This window comes from Nerophis ophidion, linkage group LG08, assembly GCF_033978795.1.
Source record: "Nerophis ophidion isolate RoL-2023_Sa linkage group LG08, RoL_Noph_v1.0, whole genome shotgun sequence".
Classification (NCBI taxonomy): domain Eukaryota; kingdom Metazoa; phylum Chordata; class Actinopteri; order Syngnathiformes; family Syngnathidae; genus Nerophis; species Nerophis ophidion.
In genome coordinates this window covers 17,038,329-17,065,466 of record NC_084618.1, presented here as the reverse complement: position 1 = coordinate 17,065,466, position 27,138 = coordinate 17,038,329, and the positions used below count along the sequence as shown (strand labels likewise).

The 27,138-nt window shown below is 35.6% G+C and overlaps 2 protein-coding genes across 3 annotated transcripts in view; one reads left to right on the top strand and one right to left on the bottom strand.

Moving 5' to 3' along the window:
- Positions 1 to 23,064, bottom strand: part of dmgdh (dimethylglycine dehydrogenase) — a 53,208-nt gene extending 30,144 nt beyond the window's left edge. The window contains exons 1-8 of the mRNA XM_061907878.1: positions 22,863 to 23,064; positions 19,289 to 19,457; positions 19,088 to 19,186; positions 18,864 to 19,028; positions 15,714 to 15,918; positions 4,124 to 4,372; positions 3,848 to 4,046; positions 3,614 to 3,783 (exon numbers count right to left, since the gene is read on the bottom strand). Coding sequence (XP_061763862.1) covers positions 3,614 to 3,783; positions 3,848 to 4,046; positions 4,124 to 4,372; positions 15,714 to 15,918; positions 18,864 to 19,028; positions 19,088 to 19,186; positions 19,289 to 19,457; positions 22,863 to 22,993 — 1,387 coding nt within the window. The 5' untranslated portion in view covers positions 22,994 to 23,064. The remainder of the gene's footprint in view (positions 1 to 3,613; positions 3,784 to 3,847; positions 4,047 to 4,123; positions 4,373 to 15,713; positions 15,919 to 18,863; positions 19,029 to 19,087; positions 19,187 to 19,288; positions 19,458 to 22,862) is intronic.
- bhmt (betaine-homocysteine methyltransferase) overlaps positions 19,320 to 27,138 on the top strand; it is a 15,048-nt gene continuing 7,229 nt past the window's right edge. Inside the window, exons 1-2 of one of the 2 annotated variants that reach the window (XM_061907879.1) lie at positions 19,320 to 19,548; positions 22,882 to 23,031. The gene's annotated coding sequence lies outside the window, so the exon portion shown is untranslated. Of the gene's footprint in view, positions 19,549 to 22,881; positions 23,136 to 27,138 lie in introns of both variants that reach the window. The other variant, XM_061907880.1, reaches the window with a different exon arrangement.

Genomic DNA, 27,138 nt, shown 5'->3' with positions numbered 1-27,138 from the left:
TTGTGGCTTACTTTTGTCTAACACTTTCTTGTGTGGCTTGATTTCAGTGTGGCTTACTTTGGTCTAACACTTTCTAGTGTGGCTTACCTTTGTCTAACACTTTCTCGAGTGGCTTACTTTTAGTGTGGCTTACTTTTGTCTAACACTTTCTGGTGTGGCTTACTTTTAGTGTGGCTTACTTTTGTCTAACACTTTCTTGGGTGGCTTACTTTTAGGATGGCTTAGTTTTGTCTAACATTTTGTCAAGTGGCTTACTTTTGTCTAACACTTTCTTGTGTGGCTTACTTTTAGAGTGGCTTACTTTTGCCTAACACTTTCTTGTGTGGCTTGATTTCAGTGTGGCTTACTTTAAGTGGGGCTTACTTTGGTCTAACACTTTCTAGTGTGGCTTACCTTTGTCTCACACTTTCTGGTGTGGATTACTTTTAGTGTGGCTTACTTTTGTCTAACACTTTGTGTGGCTTACTTTTAGGATGGCTTAGTTTTGTCTAACATTTTCTCAAGTGGCTTACTTTTAGTGTGGCTTACTTGTGTCTAACACTTTCTCGTTTGGCTTACTTTTAGTGTGGCTTACTTTTGTCTAACACTTTCTTGTGTGGCTTACTTTTAGGATGGCTTAGTTTTGTCTAACATTTTGTCAAGTGGCTTACTTGTGTCTAACACTTTCTCGAGTGGCTTACTTTTAGTGTGGCTTACTTTTGTCTAACACTTTCTTGTGTGGCTTACTTTTAGAGTGGCTTACTTTTGTCTAACACTTTCTTGTGTGGCTTGATTTCAGTGTGGCTTACTTTAAGTGGGGCTTACTTTGGTCTAACACTTTCTAGTGTGGCTTACCTTTGTCTAACACTTTCTGGTGTGGATTACTTTTAGTGTGGCTTACTTTTGTCGAACACTTTCTTGTGTGGCTTACTTTTAGGATGGCTTAGTTTTGTCTAACATTTTCTCAAGTGGCTTACTTTTAGTGTGGCTTACTTGTGTCTAACACTTTCTCGAGTGGCTTGCTTTTAGTGTGGCTTACTTTTGTCTAACACTTTCTTGTGTGGCTTACTTTTAGCGTGGCTTACTTTTGTCGAACACTTTCTTGTGTGGCTTACTTTTAGCGTGGCTTACTTTGGTCTAACACTTTCTAGTGTGGCTTACTTTTGTCTAACACTTTCTGGTGTGGCTTACTTTTAGTGTGGCTTACTTTGGTCTAACACTTTCTCGAATGGCTTACCTCTAGTGTGGCTTGCTTTTAGTGCGCCTTACTTTTGTCTAACACTTTCTGGTGTTGTTTACTTTTGTCTAACACTTTCTAGTGTAGTTTACTTTTAGTGTGGCTTACTTTTGTCTAGCACTTTCTTGTGTTGCTTGCTTTTAGGATGGCTTAATTTTGTCTAACACTTTCTCAAGTGGCTTACTTTTAGCGTGGCTTACTTTTGTCTAACACTTTCTCGAGTGGCTTACTTTTAGTGTGGCTGACTTTTGTGTAAGACTTTCTTGTGTGGCTTACTTTTGTCTAACACTTTCTTGTGTGGCTTACTTTTAGTGTGGCTTATTTTGGTCTAACACTTTCTGGTTTTGTTTACTTCTGTCTAACACTTTCTAGTGTGGTTTACTTTTAGTGTGGCTTACTTTTGTCCAACATATTTGTGCGTGGCTTACTTTAGCATGGCCTACTTTTGTCAAACACTTTCTTGTGTGGCTTACTTTTAGTGTGGCTTACTTTGGTCTAACACTTTCTTGTGTGGCTTGATTTTAGTGTGGCTTACCTTAAGTGGGGCTTACTTTGGTCTAAAACTTTCTAGTGTGGCTTACCTTTGTCTCACACTTTCTGGTGTGGCTTAATTTTAGCGTGGCTTACTTTTGTCTAACACTTTCTTGTGTGGCTTACTTTTAGGATGGCTTAGTTGTATCTAACATTTTCTCAAGTGGCTTACTTTTAGTGTGGCTTACTTGTGTCTAACACTTTCTTGTGTGGCTTACTTTTAGTGTGGCTTACTTTGGTCTAACACTTTCTTGTGTGGCTTGATTTTAGTGTGGCTTACTTTTGTCTAACACTTTCTTGTGGGGCTTGATTTTAGTGTGGCTTACTTTAAGTGTGGCTTACTTTGGTCTAACACTTTCTAGTGTGGCTTACTTTTGTCTAACACTTTCTGGTGTAGCTTACTTTTAGTGTGGCTTACTTTGGTCTAACACTTTCTCGAAGGCTTACCTCTAGTGTGGCTTACTTTTAGTGTGGCTTACTTTTGTCTAACACTTTCTGGTGTTGTTTACTTTTGTCTAACACTTTCTAGTGTAGTTTACTTTTAGTGTGGCTTACTTTTGTCTAGCACTTTCTTGTGTGGCTTACTTTTAGGATGGCTTGATTTTGTCTAACACTTTCTGAAGTGGCTTATTTTTAGTATGGCTTAATTTTGTCTAATACTTTTTCAAGTGGCTTACTTTTAGCGTGGCTTTCTTGCGTCTAACACTTTCTCGAGTGGCTTATTTTTAGTGTGGCTGACTTTTGTGTAAGACTTTCTTGTGTGGCTTACTTTTAGTGTGGCTTACTTTGGTCTAACACTTTCTGGTGTTGTTTACTTCTGTCTAACACTTTCCTGTGTGGTTTACTTTTAGTGTGGCTTACTTTTGTCTAACACTTTCTTGTGTGGCTTACTTTTAGGATGGCTTAGTTTTGTCTAACATTTTCTCAAGTGGCTTACTTTTAGTGTGGCTTACTTTTGTCCAACACATTTGTGCGTGGCTTACTTTAGTATGGCCTACTTTTGTCAAACACTTTCTTGTGTGGCTTACTTTTAGCGTGGCTTACTTTGGTCTAACACTTTCTTGTGTTGCTTGATTTTAGTGTGGCTTACTTTAAGTGGGGCTTACTTTGGTCTAACACTTTCTGGTGTGGCTTACTTTTGTCTAACACTTTCTGGTGTGGCTTACTTTTAGTGTGGCTTACTTTTGTCTGACACTTTCTTGTGCGGCTTGATTTTAGTGTGGCTTACTTTAAGTGTGGCTTACTTTGGTCTAACACTTTCTAGTGTGGCTTACTTTTGTCTAACACTTTCTGGTGTGGCTTACTTTTAGTGTGGCTTACTTTTGTATAACACTTTCTTGTGTGGCTTACTTTTAGCGTGGCTTACTTTGGTCTAACACTTTCTCAAATGGGTTACTTCTAGTGTGGCTTACTTTTGTCTAACACTTTTTCAAGTGGCTTACTTTTAGCGTGGCTTACCTTTGTCAAACACTTTCTTAAGTCGCTTACTTTTAGTGTGGCTTACTTGTGTCTAATACTTTCTCGAGTGGCTTACTTTTAGTGTGGCTGACTTTTGTGTAAGACTTTCTTGTGTGGCTTACTTTTAGTGTGGCTTACTTTGGTCTAACTTTCTTGTGTGGCTTACTTTTAGCGTGGTTGACTTTGGTCTAACACTTTCTTGTGTGGCTTACTTTTAGCGTGGTTGACTTTTGTTTAACACTTTCTTGTGTGGCTTACTTTTAGCGTGGGTTACTTTTGTCTAACACTCCCTAGTGTGGCTTACTTCTGTCTAACATTTTCTGGTGGTCTTGGTCCGATCGGCTGGGGCGGACTAGGGTTGGGCAGGCTCCGACCTCGGAGCCGGAGGTCAACATCCGTTGTTCTTACCCACGTTGTTGAAGCCGTAGGATTCCCTGGCCTTGGCGCACATGAAGGGCACGTCGGCCCACTTGCCATAGCGGTTGGGGTCGCACTCGATGAGGTCGTAGGGAGGTTCGCCGCTGGTGATCCAGTCACTCAGGAACTTGCCGATACCGCCGGCGTGGATGACTCCGTACCTGAGCACAGGTGAAGGGCATGCCGGCGGACTTGGGCGTTTGACATTGAGAGAGGAACCCGTACCCGAATCCGATGGCGGTCCAGTAGTTGCGGACCCCTTGATGGGGTCCCACCATGGGCAGCAGGTCCGGGGTGTAGGTGATTGGGCCGGACACGATGTTGATGATGTCTGCCTTCTTAAGAACGGGAACCATCTCCATGGCCATTTCCACGTGCTCCATGATCCGGTCCAGGTCCGACTCAAACAGCTCCTTGCCAAAACCTGCAGCAGCCGAAGTTGGATTTAAGGTTTCAGTGGTTCCCAGTTGTGAACCGACCAACCGAGCCGGGGAAACCCACCGGGAGGTACTCCGTCTCGGACCCAAGAGTCCTGCAGGACCATCTTCTCCATTTGCTCGTAGGGTCCTAACAGGAGGCCGTCCCTTTCCTGCCGGAGGTAGTAGGAACCCTCCAGGTCCCGGATGACTGCCAGCTCCTTCTTCAGAGCCTTCACCTCCGGAACTGTGGCCGTCACCAAGTACTGGTGATGGACCGGGATGGTAGGGTGCTCCAGTCCGATCAGTTTGCCCACCTCCCGCGCCCAAAAACCTGGAAAACAACAAATAGAGTACAAAACACAAAACCAGTGAAGTTGGCACCTTGTGTACATGGTATATTTATCTGGTATATTACTCATCAATACCTAATGAACATGAGACTATTGCACCCACGATTTAATTAACATATAGGCTTTGCTAGACATCTTTAAAAGAAATGGTTTAAAACTAACTGTAAAACTTGTTTTAAATATTATTTTCTTCACACTTTGTTGGCCCTTCGATGTGGTGGCGACTTGTCCAGGGTGCGCCCCGCCTTCCGCCCGATTGTAGCTGAGATAGGCTCCAGTGCCCCCCCTAGACCCCAAAAGGGACAAGCGGTAGGAAATGGATGGATAGGCGTGTAGGACACTTTTCGCCACTTGACTCTTATAAAAGACATATTTATCTGTGAATTATATATTTTTTTTATATAGCGCTTTTCTCTAGTGACTGAAAGCACTTTACATAGTGAAACCCAATATCTAATTTTACATATAAACCAGTGTGGGTGGCACTGGGAGCAGGTAAGTAAAGTGTCTTGCCCAAGGACACAACGGCAGTGACTAGGATGGCGGAAGTGGGAATCAAACCTGCACTCTACCAACCGAGCTATACCGCCCCTGGTATATTACTCATCAATACCAAATAAATATGAGACTATTGCACCCACAACTTGGTAAACATATAGGCTTCGCTACACATCTTTAAAAAATATATATAAAAAAAAGGTTTAAAACTAACTGTAAAACTTGTTTTTAAATATTTCGTCTTCACAGTGTTGGCCCTGCGATGAGGTGGCGACTTGCCCAGGGTGCACCCCGCCTTCCGCCCGAATCCAGCTGAGATAGGCTCCAGCGCATTTCTGGGTGTTGTTGATTTGTTGTTGGCTTGGCATAGTAGAGTTTTAACTTGCACTTACAGATGTAGCGAGCAACTGTAGTTACTGACAGTGGTTTTCTGAAGTGTTCCCTGAGCCCATGTGGTGATATCATTTATACACCGATGTCGGTTTTTGACGCAGTACCGCCTGAGGGATTCAAGGTCTGGCTTACGTGCAGTGATTTCTCCAGATTATCTGAACCTTTTGAGGATTTTACTCAGTGTAGATGGTGAAATCCCTACATTCCTTGCAATATCTGGTTGAGAAATGTTGTTTTTAAACCGTGTATTTCCCTCGCCCCGTCCTTGCTGGTGAGTGACTGAGCATTTCACGGAAGCTGCTTTTGTACCCAATCATGGCATTCACCTGTTCCCAATTAGCCTGCACACCTGTGGTGATGTTCCACATAAGCGTTTGATGAGCACTTTCTCAGTCTTTTTTGCCACCTGTGCCAGCTTTTTGGAAACATGTCGCAGCCATCAAATTCTAAATGCTAATATTTTGCGAAAAATAAAGTTTACCAGTGTGAACGTTAACCATCTTGTCTTTGCAGTCTATTCAATTGCTTATAAATTGAAAAGGATTTGCAAATCGTTGTATTTTGTTTTTATTTACCACTTACACAAGTTGATGTGTGGAAATAACCGCAGTCTATATTTGTAGAAATGTAGAAGTGCAGGGCGTGTGGTGAGATAAAAGAAGGTACAGACAGACCAGGACCTGGCTTCACTGGGTCAAGAGCCTCATAAAAGTTAGTCTTTATTCCAAATCCTTCTCTATTTTCCCCCAAGTTGCATGTTGGAAGTGATGTTATGTAAGGTATTGGAACATGAACCTTGAGCGGAGGTTCTTCTTCATCAATTAGTAGCAGAGAGGTGGTCAGCTGACCTCCTGTTAGTTAGTGACTTGGGTCGGCCGCTGCAACAAATCTTTAGTTAATGGCTGGATGGGTCGGGTGCTAGCAGGGTTGCCGGAGCTAGTTTGCTCAAGTCTTGGTCTACTGGTCTAGTCAGGCACTTGCTAAACTGTTTTGGTGGCTAGAAAACATAAAAGTATGTAATACTAGTAGATTATGTATTACTACTAGATTGTTATGTATTACTAGTGGATGGTTATGTATTATTTGTAGATTATGTATTACTAGTAGATTGTTATGTAATACTAGTAGATTATTATGTAGTACTAGTAGATGATGTATTACTAGTAGATTGTTATGTAATACTAGTAGATTGTTATGTATTACTAGTAGATTGTTTTGTAATACTAGTAGAGTATGTATTACCAGTATATTATGTGATACTAGTAGATTGTTACGTATTACTAGTAGCTTGTTATGTATTACTAGTAGATTATGTATTACTAGTAGTTTGGTATGTATTACCAGTAGATTATGTATTACTAGTAGATTGTTATGTATTACTAGTAGATTATGTATTACTAGTAGATTATGTATTATTAGTAGATTGTTATGTAATACTAGTAGATTGTTATGTATTACTAGTAGATTGTTTTGTATTACTAGTAGATTATGTATTACTAGTAGATTGTTATGCATTACTAGTAGATTGTTTTGTATTACTAGTAGATTATGTATTATTAGTAGATTGTTATGTAATATGTAATATGTAATGTCGTGGTGGTTTGTGCAGCCCTTTGAGACACTAGTGATTTAGGGCTATATAAGTAAACATTGATTGATTGATTGATAATACTAGTAGATTGTTATGTATTACTAGTAAATTGTGTAATACTAGTAGATTGTTATGTATTACTAGTATATTATGTATTACTAGTAGATTAGTATGTATTACTAGTAGATTATGTATTATCAGTAGATTATGTATTACTAGTAGATTATGTATTACTAGTATATTATGTATTACTAGTATATTATGTATTACTAGTATATTGTTATGTATTACTAGTAGATTGTTATGTATTACCAGTAGATTATGTATTACTAGTAGATTATGTATTATTAGTAGATTGTTATGTAATACTAGTAGATTGTTGTGTATTACTAGTAAATTGTGTAATACTAGTAGATTGTTATTACTAGTAGATTATGTATTATTAGTAGATGGTTATGTAATACTAGTAGATTGTTATGTATTACTAGTAAATTGTGTAATACTAGTAGATTGTTATGTATTACTAGAAGATTATGTATTACTAGTAAATTGTTATGTATTACTGGTAGATTGTTTTCTAATACTAGTAGATTATGTATTACTAGAATATTATGTAATACTAGTGGATTGCTACGTATTACTAGTACATTTTTATGTATTACTAGTAGATTATGTATTAAAAGTAGATTGGTATGTATTACTAGTATATTATGTTATACTCGTAGATTGTTATGTGTTACTAGTAGATTGTGTATTGCTACTAGTCTTTTATGTATTACTAGTAGATTGTTATGTATTACAAGTAGATTATGTAATACTGTTTTACCCCGCCTTCCGCCCGATTGTAGCTGAGATAGGCGCCAGCGCCCCCCGCGACCCCAAAAGGGAATAAGCGGTAGAAAATGGATGGATGGATGTTTTGGTTGCTCAAAAACTTCTTTTTTTCGACAGTGTTGTCAAACTCACTTTCATTGAGGGCCACATCGCAGTAATGGTTGCTTTCAGAGGGCCCCTTTTTAAAAAATGAATTTACATTTTGCATGCGGGTGACAACTTGTGATTAATCATGATTAATCAAAATGCATATGCATTTATTACATTTTTTTTATGTATAACTTGCTTTGAAATCATAAATAAAGGTGACAAGCTATCTGTTTTTATCTCACAAAAAGAGTTGTGCAACACAGTAAATAATAATATCATTGGCATGATCAGATATGAAAGTTTAAAATATGCACTTTTTTCTGTCAAAATTGAAAGAGCATTTAGTAAACAAAATTAATAAAATGAAGGTATTTAATGCAAACACATTTTTTCCAGTTCTCACATAAAATAATGTGGGGGGTCAGGACCGGCCCCCGGGGGCCTTAAGTTTGACACCTGTGGCTTACCATAGTTTGTTAGCCTTTTTCCCCCTCATACTATACAGTAGGGAAGGGATTCATATGGCCTCATTCCTGGGTGGATCTCGCATGAGAGGAAGATCATTTTTGCAATGCAGTCTGCTGAAAATGATGGAAAGCCTTTTTTCCCATCATGCTTTGTAACGGATGTAATTTAGAATTTTGTATAGCGATCGGACGTTTATTTATAATATCCACAAAGTTCAGCAATTTTGTGTTGGTTGAATGTTTTTTTATTTTTATTTTTTTATTTGTTACCATGATTGGGAAGGTTGTTTGCATTGGGTTGTATAAATAAATGCTGCGCATTCTGAGTATTGTAAAAGATTATTGACCATGAAAAACTATCGTCCACATAAATAATGTTGGACTTGCAAAATAAATGTGATCTCCCCTGTAGGCAAGATTCCTTATTCTAAAATTATGACTAGGATAGGTTGTTTGCATTGGGTCATGTAAATAAATGCTGCACATGCTGAGCATTGTAAAAGATTATTGACCATGAAAAACTATTGTCCTCCCCAAATACAACATAAATAATGTCGGACTTGCAAAATAAATGTGACCTCCCCTGCAGGCAAGATTCCTTATTCTAAACTCATGACTAGGGAAGGTTGTTTGCATCGGGTCATATATATAAATGCTAAGCATTGTAAAAGATTATTGACCATAAAAAACTATTGTCCACATAAATAATGTTGGACTTGCAAAATAAACGTGATCTCCCCTGCAGGCAAGATTCCTTATTCTAAACTCATGACTAGGGAAGGTTGTTTGCATTGGGTCATAAAAATAAATGCTGCGCATGCTGAGCATTGTAAAAGATTATTGACCATAAAAAACTATTGTCCACATAAATAAAGCTGTACTTGCAAAATAAATGTGATCCCCCCTGCAGGCAAGATTCCTTATTCTAAACTCATGACTAGGGAAGGTTGTTTGCATCGGGTCATATATATAAATGCTAAGCATTGTAAAAGATTATTGACCATAAAAAACTATTGTCCACATAAATAATGTTGGACTTGCAAAATAAACGTGATCTCCCCTGCAGGCAAGATTCCTTATTCTAAACTCATGACTAGGGAAGGTTGTTTGCATTGGGTCATAAAAATAAATGCTGCGCATGCTGAGCATTGTAAAAGATTATTGACCATAAAAAACTATTGTCCACATAAATAAAGCTGTACTTGCAAAATAAATGTGATCCCCCCTGCAGGCAAGATTCCTTATTCTAAACTCATGACTAGGGAAGGTTGTTTGCATCGGGTCATATATATATAAATGCTAAGCATTGTAAAAGCTTATTGACCATAAAAAACTATTGTCCACATAAATAATGTTGACTTGCAAAATAAACGTGATCTCCCCTGCAGGCAAGATTCCTTATTCTAAACTCATGACTAGGGAAGGTTGTTTGCATTGGGTCATAAAAATAAATGCTGCGCACGCTGAGCATTGTAAAAGATTATTGACCATAAAAAACTATTGTCCACATAAATAAAATTGTTTTTGCAAAATAAATGTGATCTCCCCTGCAGGCAAGATTCCTTATTCTAAACTCATGACTAGGGAAGGTTGTTCGCAATGGGTCATATATATATATATAAATGCTAAGCATTTTAAAAGATTGACCATAAAAAACTATTGTCCACATAAATAATGTTGGACTTGCAAAATAAATGTGATCTCCCCTGCAGGCAAGATGCCTTATTTTAAACTCATGATTAGGGAAGGTTGTTTGCATCGGGTCATATATATAAATGCTAAGCATTGTAAAAGATTATTGACCATAAAAAACTATTGTCCACATAAATAATGTTGGACTTGCAAAATAAACGTGATCTCCCCTGCAGGCAAGATTCCTTATTCTAAACTCATGACTAGGGAAGGTTGTTTGCATTGGGTCATAAAAATAAATGCTGCGCATGCTGAGCATTATAAAAGATTATTGACCATAAAAAAAGATTATTGACCATAAAAAACTATTGTCCACATAAATAATGTTGGACTTGCAAAATAAATGTGATCTCCCCTGCAGGCAAGATTCCTTATTCTAAACTCATGACTAGGGAAGGTTGTTTGCATCGGGTCATATATATAAATGCTAAGCATTGTAAAAAACTATTGTCCACATAAATAATGTTGGACTTGCAAAATAAACGTGATCTCCCCTGCAGGCAAGATTCCTTATTCTAAACTCATGACTAGGGAAGGTTGTTTGCTATGGGTCATATATATATATATAAATGCTAAGCATTGTAAAAGATTATTGACCATAAAAAACTATTGTCCACATAAATAATGTTGGACTTGCAAAATAAATTTGATCTCCCCTGCAGGCAAGATTCCTTATTCTAAACTCATGACTAGGGAAGGTTGTTTGCATCGGGTCATATATATATAGATGCTAAGCATTGTAAAAGCTTATTGACCATAAAAAACTATTGTCCACATAAATAATGTTGACTTGCAAAATAAACGTGATCTCCCCTGCAGGCAAGATTCCTTATTCTAAACTCATGACTAGGGAAGGTTGTTTGCATTGTGTCATAAAAATAAATGCTGCGCACGCTGAGCATTGTAAAAGATTATTGACCATAAAAACTATTGTCCACATAAATAAAATTGTTTTTGCAAAATAAATGTGATCTCCCCTGCAGGCAAGATTCCTTATTCTAAACTCATGACTAGGGAAGGTTGTTTGCAATGGGTCATATATATATATATATATATATAAATGCTAAGCATTGTAAAAGATTATTGACCATAAAAAACTATTGTCCACATAAATAATGTTGGACTTGCAAAATAAATGTGATCTCCCCTGCAGGCAAGATTCCTTATTCTAAACTCATGACTAGGGAAGGTTGTTTGCATCGGGTCATATATATAAATGCTAAGCATTTTAAAAGATTATTGACCATAAAAAACTATTGTCCACATAAATAATGTTGGACTTGCAAAATAAACGTGATCTCCCCTGCAGGCAAGATTCCTTATTCTAAACTCATGACTAGGGAAGGTTGTTTGCATTGGGTCATAAAAATAAATGCTGCGCATGCTGAGCATTGTAAAAGATTATTGACCATAAAAAAAGATTATTGACCATAAAAAACTATTGTCCACATAAATAATGTTGGACTTGCAAAATAAATGTGATCTCCCCTGCAGGCAAGATTCCTTATTCTAAACTCATGACTAGGGAAGGTTGTTTGCATCGGGTCATATATATAAATGCTAAGCATTGTAAAAGATTATTGACCATAAAAAACTATTGTCCACATAAATAATGTTGGACTTGCAAAATAAACGTGATCTCCCCTGCAGGCAAGATTCCTTATTCTAAACTCATGACTAGGGAAGGTTGTTTGCAATGGGTCATATATATATATATATAAATGCTAAGCATTGTAAAAGAGTATTGACCATAAAAAACTATTGTCCACATAAATAATGTTGAACTTGCAAAATAAATTTGATCTCCCCTGCAGGCAAGATTCCTTATTCTAAACTCATGACTAGGGAAGGTTGTTTGCATCGGGTCATATATATAAATGCTAAGCATTGTAAAAGATTATTGACCATAAAAAACTATTGTCCACATAAATAATGTTGGACTTGCAAAATAAACGTGATCTCCCCTGCAGGCAAGATTCCTTATTCTAAACTCATGACTAGGGAAGGTTGTTTGCATTGGGTCATATAAATAAATGCTGCGTAGTGTAAAAGATTACTGACCATGAAAAACTATCATCCACATATATAATGTTGGACTTGCAAAATAAATGTGATCCCCCCTGCAGGCAAGATTCCTTATTCTAAACTCATGACTAGGGAAGGTTGTTTGCATCGGGTCATATATATATAAATGCTAAGCATTGTAAAAGCTTATTGACCATAAAAAACTATTGTCCACATAAATAATGTTGACTTGCAAAATAAACGTGATCTCCCCTGCAGGCAAGATTCCTTATTCTAAACTCATGACTAGGGAAGGTTGTTTGCATTGGGTCATAAAAATAAATGCTGCGCACGCTGAGCATTGTAAAAGATTATTGACCATAAAAAACTATTGTCCACATAAATAAAATTGTTTTTGCAAAATAAATGTGATCTCCCCTGCAGGCAAGATTCCTTATTCTAAACTCATGACTAGGGAAGGTTGATTGCAATGGGTCATATATATATATATATAAATGCTAAGCATTGTAAAAGATTATTGACCATAAAAAACTATTGTCCACATAAATAATGTTGGACTTGCAAAATAAATGTGATCTCCCCTGCAGGCAAGATTCCTTATTCTAAACTCATGACTAGGGAAGGTTGTTTGCATCGGGTCATATATATAAATGCTAAGCATTGTGAAAGCTTATTGACCATAAAAAACTATTGTCCACATAAATAATGTTGACTTGCAAAATAAACGTGATCTCCCCTGCAGGCAAGATTCCTTATTCTAACCTCATGACTAGGGAAGGTGGTTTGCAATGGGTCATAAAAATAAATGCTGCGCATGCTGAGCATTGTAAAAGATTATTGACCATAAAAAACTATTGTCCACATAAATAAAGTTGTTTTTGCAAAATAAATGTGATCTCCCCTGCAGGCAAGATTCCTTATTCTAAACTCATGACTAGGGAAGGTTGTTTGCATCGGGTCATATATATAAATGCTAAGCATTGTAAAACATTATTGACCATAATAAACTATTGTCCACATAAATAAAGTTGGACTTGCAAAATAAACGTGATCTCCCCTGCAGGCAAGATTCCTTATTCTAAACTCATGACTATGGAAGGTTGTTTGCATTGGGTCATAAAAATAAATGCTGCGCATGCTGAGCATTGTACAAGATTATTGACCATAAAAAACTATTGTCCACATAAATAAAGTTGTTTTTGCAAAATAAATGTGATCTCCCCTGCAGGCAAGATTCCTTATTCTAAACTCATGACTAGGGAAGGTTGTTTGCATCGGGTCATATATATAAATGCTAAGTATTGTAAAAGATTATTGACCATAAAAAACTATTGTCCACATAAATAATGTTGGACTTGCAAAATAAACGTGATCTCCCCTGCAGGCAAGATTCCTTTTTCTAAACTCATGACTAGGGAAGGTTGTTTGCAATGGGTCATATATATATATATAAATGCTAAGCATTGTAAAAGATTATTGACCATAAAAAACTATTGTCCACATAAATAATGTTGAACTTGCAAAATAAATTTGATCTCCCCTGCAGGCAAGATTCCTTATTCTAAACTCATGACTAGGGAAGGTTGTTTGCATCGGGTCATATATATAAATGCTAAGCATTGTAAAAGATTATTGACCATAAAAAACTATTGTCCACATGAATAATGTTGGACTTGCAAAATAAACGTGATCTCCCCTGCAGGCAAGATTCCTTATTCTAAACTCATGACTAGGGAAGGTTGTTTGCATTGGGTCATAAAAATAAATGCTGCGCACGCTGAGCATTGTAAAAGATTATTGACCATAAAAAACTATTGTCCACATAAATAAAATTGTTTTTGCAAAATAAATGTGATCTCCCCTGCAGGCAAGATTCCTTATTCTAAACTCATGACTAGGGAAGGTTGTTTGCAATGGGTCATATATATATATATATATAAATGCTAAGCATTGTAAAAGATTATTGACCATAAAAAACTATTGTCCACATAAATAATGTTGGACTTGCAAAATAAATGTGATCTCCCCTGCAGGCAAGATTCCTTATTCTAAACTCATGACTAGGGAAGGTTGTTTGCATCGGGTCATATATATAAATGCTAAGCATTGTAAAAGATTATTGACCATAAAATACTATTGTCCACATAAATAATGTTGGACTTGCAAAATAAATGTGATCTCCCCTGCAGGCAAAATTCCTTATTCTAAACTCATGACTAGGGAAGGTGGTTTGCAATGGGTCATAAAAATAAATGCTGCGCATGCTGAGCATTGTAAAAGATTATTGACCATAAAAACCTATTGTCCACATAAATAATGTTGGACTTGCAAAATAAATGTGATCTCCCCTGCAGGCAAGATTCCTTATTCTAAACTCATGACTAGGGAAGGTTGTTTGCATCGGGTCATATATATAAATGCTAAGCATTGTGAAAGCTTATTGACCATAAAAAACTATTGTCCACATAAATAATGTTGACTTGCAAAATAAACGTGATCTCCCCTGCAGGCAAGATTCCTTATTCTAACCTCATGACTAGGGAAGGTGGTTTGCAATGGGTCATAAAAATAAATGCTGCGCATGCTGAGCATTGTAAAAGATTATTGACCATAAAAAACTATTGTCCACATAAATAAAGTTGTTTTTGCAAAATAAATGTGATCTCCCCTGCAGGCAAGATTCCTTATTCTAAACTCATGACTAGGGAAGGTTGTTTGCATCGGGTCATATATATAAATGCTAAGCATTGTAAAACATTATTGACCATAATAAACTATTGTCCACATAAATAAAGTTGGACTTGCAAAATAAACGTGATCTCCCCTGCAGGCAAGATTCCTTATTCTAAACTCATGACTATGGAAGGTTGTTTGCATTGGGTCATAAAAATAAATGCTGCGCATGCTGAGCATTGTACAAGATTATTGACCATAAAAAACTATTGTCCACATAAATAAAGTTGTTTTTGCAAAATAAATGTGATCTCCCCTGCAGGCAAGATTCCTTATTCTAAACTCATGACTAGGGAAGGTTGTTTGCATCGGGTCATATATATAAATGCTAAGTATTGTAAAAGATTATTGACTATAAAAAACTATTGTCCACATAAATAATGTTGGACTTGCAAAATAAACGTGATCTCCCCTGCAGGCAAGATTCCTTATTCTAAACTCATGACTAGGGAAGGTTGTTTGCATTGGGTCATATAAATAAATGCTGCGTAGTGTAAAAGATTACTGACCATGAAAAACTATCATCCACATATATAATGTTGGACTTGCAAAATAAATGTGATATCCCCCTGCAGGCAAGATTCCTTATTCTAAACTCATGACTAGGGAAGGTTGTTTGTAAAAAAAAGTGCAAAGATTGTGCTTTTGTGGCTTTTTTGGACCCTGCAAACAAAGACGTAGGGTAAAAAAAATTTTTTTTAAAAAGCAGGAGGCGTGTTTCCTCTGCCGCTTGAAGATTGGTTGAGAGGTTGACCGCTGACTGAGAGCGGCCAGGCGGAATGCCAGAATAAAAAAGTGGATTCTAGAGAAAAAGTGCAAAACCAGCAAAGCTGCGGTCCATTTCAAGCAAACATTTGTTTCCGCCACCTCACTGAAAACAACTACGAAGCCAACAAAAACCGGTTTGAACCGGTTCGTGTGAATTCTGGGATCAGTGGTCGGCGGTAACAAAGTTCAAAGACTTAGATAACGTGTCTCCGCAGGAAAGCAAAGTCAAACCTGTGGCGTTGACCACGCGACCGGCCCGGATGGTTCCGTGCGGCGTCTGGACGTCCCACTTGCCGTCGGCGGTGGGCTGGAGGCCCGTGACGGGCGCCGGGTTGTAGATCTGGGCCCCGTACATGCGAGCCCCCGCGGCCAAGGCCATGGTCAGGGAATATGGGTCGATGTGGCCGTCTCCTGGAGTGTACAGGCCCGCCAAGACCTGGAAGACCACAACGTTCATCGTCTGATTAGTTACAGACCATAGACCAGACCATAGACTAGACCATGGACCAGAGCTGGTCCATGATCTTGTACGTGTTGGTAAACCTCACTCCCCCGACACCTTAAGAGGCTGTTCTGGTTTTAGCTCGAAGCCTAACGTATGACTACTACTGGTATGTATTACTAGTAGATTATTTAATACTAGTAGATTGTTATGTATTACTAGTAGATTATGTATTACTAGTAGATTGTTATGTATTACTAGTAGATTATGTATTACTAGTAGATTCCTTTTTCTGAACTCATGACTAGGGAAGGTTGTTTGCATTGGGACTTTTTAAAAAAAACAATAAACAATCTACTAGTAACTAGTAGATTGGTATGCATTACTAGTAGATTACGTAATACTAGTATATTGGTATGTATTACTAGTAGATTATATAATACAAGTAGATTATGTTTTACTAGTAGATTATATAATACAAGTAGATTATGTATTACTAGTAGATTATGTATAACGAGTAGACTGTTATGTATTGCTGGTAAATTATGTATTACTAGTAGATTATATATTACTAGTAGAGTATGTAGTACTAGTAGATTATGTATTACTAGTAGATTGTTATGTATTATTAGTAGATTATTTAATACTAGTAGATTATGTATTACTAGTAGATTCCTTTTTCTGAACTCATGACTAGGGAAGGTTGTTTGCATTGGGACTATTTAAAAAAAACAATAAACAATCTACCAGTAACTAGTAGATTGGTATGCATTACTAGTAGATTACGTAATACTAGTATATTGGTATGTATTACTAGTAGATTATATAATACAAGTAGATTATGTATTACTAGTAGATTATATAATACAAGTAGATTATGTATTACTAGTAGATTATGTATAACGAGTAGATTGTTATGTATTGCTGGTAAATTATGTATTACTAGTAGATTATATATTACTAGTAGAGTATGTAGTACTAGTAGATTATGTATTACTAGTAGATTGTTATGTATTACTAGTAGATTATTTAATACTAGTAGATTATGTATTACTAGTAGATTCCTTTTTCTGAACTCATGACTAGGGAAGGTTGTTTGCATTGGGACTATTTAAAAAAAACAATAAACAATCTACCAGTAACTAGTAGATTGGTATGCATTACTAGTAGATTATGTAATACTAGTATATTGGTATGTATTACTAGTAGATTATATAATACAAGTAGATTATGTATTACTAGTAGATTATGTATAACGAGTAGATTGTTATGTATTGCTGGTCAATTATGTATTACTAGTAGATTATATATTACTAGTAGACTATGTAGTACTAGTAGATTATGTATTACTAGTAGATTGTTATGTATTACTAGTAGATTATGTAATACTAGTAGATTGTGATGTATTACTAGTAGATTATATATTACTAGTCGAGTATGTAGTACTAGTAGATTGTTATGTATTACTAGTAGATTGGTATGTAATACTAGTAGATTATATATTACTAGTAGATTATGTAATACTAGTAGATTATGTATTGATAGTAAATTGTTATGTATTACTTGTAGATTATGTAATACTAGTAGATTGTTATGTATTACTAGTAGATAATGTAATTATTGTAGATTGCTGAGATAGGCACCAGCGCCCCCCCGCGACCCCGAAAGGGAATAAGCGGTAGAAAATGGATGGATGGATGGATGTTATGTATTACTAGTAGATTATATATTACTAGTAGATTATGTATTGATAGTAAATTGTTATGTATTACTTGTAGATTATGTAATACTAGTAGATTGTTATGTATTACTAGTAGATAATGTAATACTAGTAGATTGTTATGTATTAATAGTAGATTGTGAAATATTAGTAGATTATGTATTACTAGTAGATTATGTAATACTAGTAGATTGTTACATATTATTCGTTGATTCTTATGTAATACTAGTACAATGTTATGTATTACTTGTAGAGTGTTATTTAATACTAGTAAATTGTTATATATTACTAGTACAATGTTATGTATTACTAGTAGATGGTTATGTATTACTACTAGATTGTTATGTAGTACTAGGAGTATATGTATTAGTGGTGGATTTTTATGTATTACTACTACATTGATTTGTATTACTACTGTATTTTTACCTTTTAAATACTCCATCCCACACGTACTGTGATACTACATGTACTGTGATACTACATGTACTGTGATACTACACGTACTGTGATACTACACATACTGTGATACCACACGAACTGTGATACTACATGTACAGTGATGCTGCACGTACTGTGATACTACACATACTGTGATAACGCACGTACTATGATACTACACATACTGTGATACTACATGTCCTGTGGTACTACATTTACTGTGATACCACACATACTGTCATACTACACGTACTGTGATAAGTCATGTACTGTGATACTACACATACTGCAATATTGCAGGTACTGTGATACTACACATACTGTGATACTGCAGGTACTGTGATACTACACATACTGTGATACCAAACATACTGTGATACCACAGCTACTGTGATACTACATATACTGTGATACTACATGTACAGAGATACTACATGTACTGTGATACTACACGTACTGTGATACAACATGTACTGTGATACTGCAGGTACTGTGATACTACATGTACAGTGATAATGCAGGTACTGTGATACTACACATACTGTGATACTCCATGTACTGTGATACTACACATACTTTGATACTACATGTACTGTGATACTACATGTACTTTGATACTGCAGGTACTGTGATACCACAGGTACTGTGATACTACATGTACTGTGATACTGCAGGTACTGTGATACCACAGGTACTGTGATACTACATGTACTGTGATACTACATGTACTGTGATATTGCAGGTAGTGCGATACTACATGTAGATGTTAGACCATGGTCACCTTGTCCATGTTGAGCAGAGGGAACAGTTGCTGGACTTCCTCAGGTGTGATCATGGACTGCTGGGTCACATGCCAGTGCGTGCGGGTCATCTGGTACCTCATCTCGTCCACCCGGGCCGGCGTGGAGGCGATGCGGACGCTGCCCGGCTGGTGGAATCCCACCGCCTGCGTGCGCCACACTTGTCCTTCAGGATTTGCACACACCCCCTCTCCCAGGACCTCACCTGTCCCGTCTCGGCCTCCAAGCGCTCGTAGAGTTTGATGCTGTCGTAGTGGACTTTCTTCAGGTTGATGCCCGGGTGGTAGTACGTGGTCAGGCCGGCCTAGGGCACAGATACGGTTTCAGTAACTGAAGACCCCCCCCTCCCCCCAGGCTCGGATCCGTTTATTAATAGCGTGGCAGTCCTGGCCAGACACAAACCCACCGCGTGCCAGGTGGACCCGGCGGTCAGCTCGGACTTCTCCAGCAGCACCACGTCCTTCATGCCGGCCTTGGCCAGGTGGTACGCCAGGCTGGCGCCCACGCAGCCGCCGCCGATCACCACCGTCTCCGCCGTGTCCTTCCACCGCTTGCCCAGCACGGAGGACTTCTCGCTGGCGAGGACAACAGCACACGCAATCACCACTCACACCTGGAGATTGTCCAGCCAAAGTACACATTCTGGGAAGCCGGGACGCAGGGAAGGTAGGCAAAGTGCAAGCTGGAGGTCCCTTTTGTTTAGGGAGCAGAAAAGGGACTCGGAACACTTGAATATAGAATAGAATAGAATAGAATGGACTTTATTGTCATTATATTTGCATATAACGAGATTAAAGACTCCAACTCAAGGTGCGGTAGTGGGAACAAATATGGGGTGAAATAAATAACACAAGAGGTAATAAAGGAAAAAAAACTAACAATTGACTACTATCCAATAAACATAATAAGCAATCCTGTACAATATACAAAACACTATAGAAATACAAAATACTGTACAATATACAGTATTTGGTATTTGGAGGCTGGAACAAGCTGGGACTAGATGGAACTAATTAACAATGAACAGGAAATAGTGACAAAACAAGAGCAAAGTCCAGACTGTCATGTGGGGTCCCAACACATGGTTTTTGTTCCGTATGTTTGATGTGGACTAAGGTAGTCCTTTTGTTTTGTCTTTAGAATTCTTTAACTTTTTTGTTGTTGTTTTTATTCATTTTTACATTTTTTTCTTTCCATTGTTAGGAATGTTTTTCTTTATTTTGTGGCATTTTGGTTCTCTTTTTTGAGTTATTTCAAATGTCATTATTTTGTTGTTTTATTTATTTTTTCATATTTTTTTTTCCATTATTTGGAAAGTTTTTCTTAATTTTATGTCATTTTGGTTTTGTTGTCTGAGTCACTTCACATTTCATTATTTAGTTGTTATTTTATTCATTTTTACATCATTTTCTTTCCACTGTTTGGAATGTTTTACTTTATTTTGTGTCATCTTGGATTTTTTGTTTGAACCACTTCGCATTTCATAATTTTTTTGTTTTTCATTCATTTTTAAAACATTTTTCTTTCCATAGTTAGGAATAGTTTTCTTTATTTTGTGTCATTTTGGTTTTGTTGTCTGAATCATTTCAAATTTCATTATTTTGTTGTTGTTTTATTCATTTTTACATACTTTTGTTTCCCTTATTTGGAATGTTTTTCTTTGTTTTGTGTCATTTTGGTTTTGTTTTTTGAATCATTTCCTATTTCATTATGTTGTTGTTGTTTTATTCATTTTTTTCATATTTTTCTTACCGTTATTTGGAATGTTTTTCTTTATTTTGTGTCATTTTAGTTTTGTTTTTTGAGTAATTTCAAATTTCATTATTTTGTTGTTGTTTTATTAATTTTTTTCATATTTTTCTTTCCTTTGTTAGGAATGTTTCTCTTTATTTTGTGTCATTTTGGATTTATTGTTTGAATCATTTCCCATTTCATTATTTTTTGTTGTTTTATTCATTTTTTTCATATTTGTCTTTCCGTTGTTTGTAATGTTTTTCTTTATTTTGTGGCATTTTGGTTTTGTTGTTTGAGTCATTTCAAATGTCATTATTTTGTTGTTGTTCTATTCATCTTTACATCTTTTTCTTTCCGTTGTTTGGAATGTTTTTCTTTATCTTGTGTCATTTTGGTTTTGTTATTTATATCAATTCAAATTTGATTATTTTTAATTGATTATTTTTGTTGTTTGAATTTCAAGTAATTTTATTTATTTCATTTTTTTTTTGTCATTTTGTTAGTAGGTCTTTGTTGTTGTTTTATATTGTGTTACATGCATTTCTTTATTTTGAGTCCTTTGAACTATTTTAAGTTTTATTTTTGTTGTTTGAATTTCAAGTCATTTTATTTATTTCATTTATCAGTCTTTTAGTCATTTTATTTGTAGGTCTTTGTTGTTTTATATTGTGTTACATGCATTTCTTTGTTTTGAGTCCTTTGAACTATTTAAAGTTTTTTTCAGTCATTTACAGTCTTGTCAATTTTGTATACTTTCAAGTAGTTTTTTTCAATTAAGTCATTTTCAGTTTTTATTGTTATTTTAATCATTCAATTTAATTTGAGTAATTAGTTATTTTGACTAGGTCAGTTTAATTGTTTGATTTTGAGTTATTTCAATTTAATTATATTCAGGGGTTTTTTGTATTATTGTGAGTTATTGCAAACATTCAACCCATTTTAAGTCAATTTCAACTTTTACTTGTTTCCAATGAAGTCATTTTTAATTGCTTTATTTTTAGTTACCCCCATCTTTGTCTTTGTTTTGAGTCTTTTTTTCCATTTTGTGTTTCAAATAACTCACTTTCATGGCTGTTTTTTTTAGAAAACATAATTAATTTTGATCAAATTATGTTTTAAGTTATTTTAATTGAGGCATTTTTTTGAGTCATTTTCAATTGTATTTTATTTAGAGCCATTTTCCCATTTTTTGTTATCTTGCTTGAGTCATTTTCAAATGTTTTCATTTTGTGCTTTTTCTGTCTTTCAATTAATTTTAAGTAACTCTGAGCTCGTATGTATTTCAACTTATTCATTTTTCATTTGTTATATTTTGCGTGTATTCAATCTTTCTTTTCATTTTAGCTCACATTCAGTTTTTATTTAATTAAATTGAGTCATTATTTTAAGCTATTTCAATCTTTCAGTTAATTTTGAGAAATGCTAGCATGCTAAATTTTTTAGTCAATTTTACAGCCATCCACTTCAGTCATATAACTTAGTACTTGATACGTGTTAGCATGCTAACATGTACGGTATGTTAGCATACCAATACAGTATGCTAACATGCTAATGTTAGCATGTAAACTTTTCTAGCAAATTTTGCAGCCGTACTTCTCAGAGTCATATAACTTGGTAGTTGACACATGCTGACTGGTAGTAATGCTAACATTAGCATGCTAACGTTTTTAGCCAATTTTGCAGTCATACCGCTTTCGACGGTTTTGCATCCGTGCACCTCAGAGTTGTAAAACTTTCTAAATAACACATGCTAGATGAATTTAGCAAGCTAACTTTTTTATCCAATTTTGCATCCCTGTACCTCAGTAATGCAACTTTCTAATTAACACATGCAAGCTGAATTTAGCATGCAAACTTTTTTGCCAATTTTGCAGCCGTGCACCTTAGAGCCGTACAACTTGCTGCTAACACATATTAGCTGTTAGCATTCTAACTTTTATTTTTTTGAGTTATTCCAATAGTTTTTTTATTTTTTATTTGGAGTCATTTTCAATTTTTATTTTTTTTATTTTGAGTTATCTCAATTTTTATTTTCATTTTTATTCATATTCCAGTTTTTTTATTATTAGTTGTTTAATTTATTTACTTAAGTCAGCCATTCATTTATTTCAATTTGAGTGTAATGAAAATTTTTTTTTTTTTTTTAATGACTTGTCCGATGCCCAGTGAGGTGCATTGTGGTGGTCTTCAAGAGCAAACAGGAAGCCACTCAAAGTCCAGCATGTCTCCTGCACGGAACAGCTCACCTTTGCTCATCTTGTCTAGCGGCGGTGCAGCGGAAAGTCCTGGCGGGCTGCAGACGTGCGAAGACGGGCTGCAGACGTGCGAGGACGGGCCCGCTCCAGCGCGCGTCCAGCAGCTTCAGTATCCCAGACATGTGGCTCCGACTGCGGCCCCAAACGACGAGAGAGACCGGTGAGAAAAGTCCGGCTGCGGTTCTAAATAAGTAACTGGCTAAAGAAGTGGCTGGACTTTGGCCACGCCCTCAAGGACGCTGGCCACGCCCACACGGTTGCCAGGTGTGTGTATTAACTCTCGCATTGCCGGTACTAGTCACGTGATAACTGTCAACATGCTAACTGCAAGCATGCTAGAAAGGTTAGTATCTTAAAGTTAGCACACTAACTTTTTGTGTGAATTTTAATAGCCGACGAACACCTTAAAGTCATATAATTTGGTGCTTGACACAATGTTAGCTGTTAGCGTTAGCTGTTAGCGTGTTAACGTTTTCATGCTATCAAGCTAGCATTAGCATGCTAACTTTTTTTCAACCAAGTTTATAGCTAGAATACTAACTTTTTTAGTGAATTTTACAGCCCACAAACATTTTAAAGTCCTATAAGTTGGTGCTTGACACAATGTCAGCTGTTAGCGTGTTAATGTTTTAATGCTAAAAAGCTAGCATTAGCATGCTAACTTTTTTTCAACCAAGTTTATAGTTAGCACACTAACATTTTAATGAATTTTACAGCCGACAAATATTTTAAAGTCATATAATTTGGTGCTTGACACAATGTTAGCTGTTAGCGTTAGCTGTTAGCGTGTTAACGTTTTCATGCTAACAAGCTAGCATTAGCATGCTAACTTTTTTTCAACCAAGTTTATAGTTAGCATACTAACTTTTTTTGTGAATTTTACAGCCCACAAACATTTTAAAGTCCTATAATTTGGTGCTTGACACAATGTTAGCTGTTAGCGTGTTAATGTTTTAATGCTAACGAGCTAGCATTAGCATGCTAACTTTTTTTCAACCAAGTTTATAGTTAGCATACTAACTTTTTTAGTGAATTTTACAGCCGACATACATTTTAAAGTCCTATAATTTGGTGCTTGACACAATGTTAGCTGTTAGCGTGTTAATGTTTTCATGCTAACGAGCTAGCATTAGCATGCTAACTTTTATTCAACCAAGTTTATAGTTAGCATACTAACTTTTTTAGTGAATTTTACAGCCGACAAACATTTTAAAGTCCTATCATTTGGTGCTTGACACAATGTTAGCTGTTAGCGTGTTAATGTTTTCATGTAACAAGCTAGCAGTAGGATGCTAACTTTTTTCCAACCAAGTTTATAGTTAGCATACTAACTTTTTTAGTGAATTTTACAGCCAACAAACATTTTAAAGTCATATAATTTGGTGCTTGACACAATGTTAGCTGTTAGCGTGTTAATGTTTTCATGCTAACGAGCTAGCATTAGCATGCTAACTTTTTTCCAACTAAGTTTATAGTTAGCATACTAACTTTTTTAGTGAATTTTACAGCCGACAAACATTTTAAAGTCATATAATTTGGTGCTTGACACAATGTTAGCTGTTAGCGTTAGCTGTTAGCGTGTTAACGTTTTCATGCTAACAAGCTAGCATTAGCATGCTAACTTTTTTTCAACCAAGTTTATAGTTAGAATACTAACTTTTTTTGTGAATTTTACAGCCCACAAACATTTTAAAGTCCTATAATTTGGTGCTTGACACAATGTTAGCTGTTAGCGTGTTAATGTTTTAATGCTAAAAAGCTAGCATTAGCATGCTAACTTTTGTTCCAACCAAGTTTATAGTTACCATACTAACTTTTTTAGTGAATTTTACAGCCGACAAACATTTTAAAGTCCTATAATTTGGTGCTTGACACAATGTTAGCTGTTAGCGTGTTAATGTTTTCATGCTAACGAGCTAGCATTAGCATGCTAACTTTTTTTTCAACCAAGTTTATAGTTAGCATACTAACTTTTTTAGTGAATTTTACAGCCGACATACATTTTAAAGTGCTATCATTTGGTGCTTGACACAATGTTAGCTGTTAGCGTGTTAATGTTTTCATGCTAACAAGCTAGCATTAGGATGCTAACTTTTTTCCAACCAAGTTTATAGTTAGCATACTAACTTTTTTAGTGAATTTCACACCCCACAAACATTTTAAAGTCCTATAATTTGGTGCTTGACACAATGTTAGCTGTTGGCGTTAGCTGTTAGTGTGTTAACGTTTTCATGCTAACAAGCTAGCATTAGCATGCTAACTTTTTTCAACCAAGTTTATAGTTAGCATACTAACTTTTTTAGTGAATTTTACAGCCGACAAACATTTTAAAGTCCTATTATTTGGTGCTTGACACAATGTTAGCTGTTAGCGTGTTAACGTTTTCATGCTAACAAGCTATCATTAGCATGCTAACTTTTTTTCAACCAAGTTTATAGTTATAATACTAACTTTTTTAGTGAATTTTACAGCCGACAAACATTTTAAAGTCATATAATTTGGTGCTTGACACAATGTTAGCTGTTAGTGTGTTAATGTTTTCATGCTAAAGAGCTAGCATTAGCATGCTGACTTTTTTTCAACCAGGTTTATAGTTAGCATACTAACTTTTTTGGTGAATTTTAAAGCCGACAATCATTTTAAAGTCATATAATTTGGTGCTTGACACAATGTTAGCTGTTAGCGTTAGCTGTTAGCGCGTTAACGTTTTCATGCTAACAAGCTAGCATTAACATGCTAACATTTGTTCAACCAAGTTTTCATCTGAAAAGCTCAGTCATATACCTTGTTGCTTGACACTTGTTGACTGTCAGCATGCTAACTGTTAGCATAATAAAAAAGTTAGTATGCTAAATTTAGCATGCTAGCACACTATAGTTAGCATGCTAACTTTTTTGGGCGAATTTTACAGTCGAAAACCTCAGAGGTATAATTTGGTACTTGACACAATGTTAGCTGTTAGCATTATAATGTTTTGATGGTAACAAGATATCACTAGCATGCTATAGTTAACATGCTATTTTTTATAGTGAATTTTACAGCTGAAAAAACCTTAAAATCATTTAATTTGGTGCTTGGCACAATGTTAGCTGTTAGCGTATTAATGTTCTAATGCTAACTAGCTAACATTAGCATGCTAACTTTTTTAAACCTAGTTTTCATCTGAAAAGCTCAGTCATATACCTTGGTACTTGGCACATGTTGACTGTCAGCATGCTAACTGTTAGCATGCTAGAAAAGTTAGCATGCTATGGTTAGCATACTAATTTGTTTTTGGCAAATTTCACAGCCGAACACCTTGAAGTCACACGCTGTTAGCACGTTGATGTTTTCATGCAAGTTAGTATGCTTGAGTTTAAGTTAATTTGTTAGCATGCTATCATTAACATGTTAACTTTCTTTTTGCAAATTTTACTGTTAAACACCTCAGACTTATATAATTACTCGACACATGTTAGCAAGGTAACGTTAGCATGCTAACAAGGTAGCATTGGTGGTACTTGATGAATACTTAGGTCTACTACACTACTGTATTTTAATGTTGTCATTATGGTGGTACTTGATGAATACTTAGGTCTACTACACTACTGTATTATGTTGTCATTATGGTGGTACTAGATGAATATTTAGGTTTACTACGCGACCATGTTTTAATGTTGTCATTACGGTGGTACTTGATGAATATTTAGGTGTGCTACACTACTGTATTTTAATGTTGTCATTATGGAATAATTATGGAAGAATAATGAACCCAAAAAGTGAATCCAAATGTTTAAAAATACAAATAAAATAAAAAATTACAGTTAAAAATATTCATAATTATATAATATATTTTTAATTATTTTTATTTGCAAAAAAACGTTTTTAATAATAAAAAAAAACATCTATGTTTCCCCTACTCATTTTCTTGTCCAGTGACTGCACGTTCAGAGTTGTAGATTGCCCATACTAAGTTTGCATTTGCGTTAAAAAAAAAAAAAAAAAAAAAAAAAATTATATATATATATATATATATATATATATATATATATATATATAAATACAAAATAAATAAAAGCGTCTCATAGGTGGGAATCGGTTCTCACCGTTCACCTAGTAGAGCCGTTCAAAAGGCTCGATTCACTCACAAATCTCCCATTTCTAGTGAGCCCTTTTGAACCACGCACCTCTGAAAATGAAGTAAAACTACTAAAAGTCGACAAGTACATGATTTTATATATAATATATTCATATATATTTATATTTATAATTATATTTAAATATATTA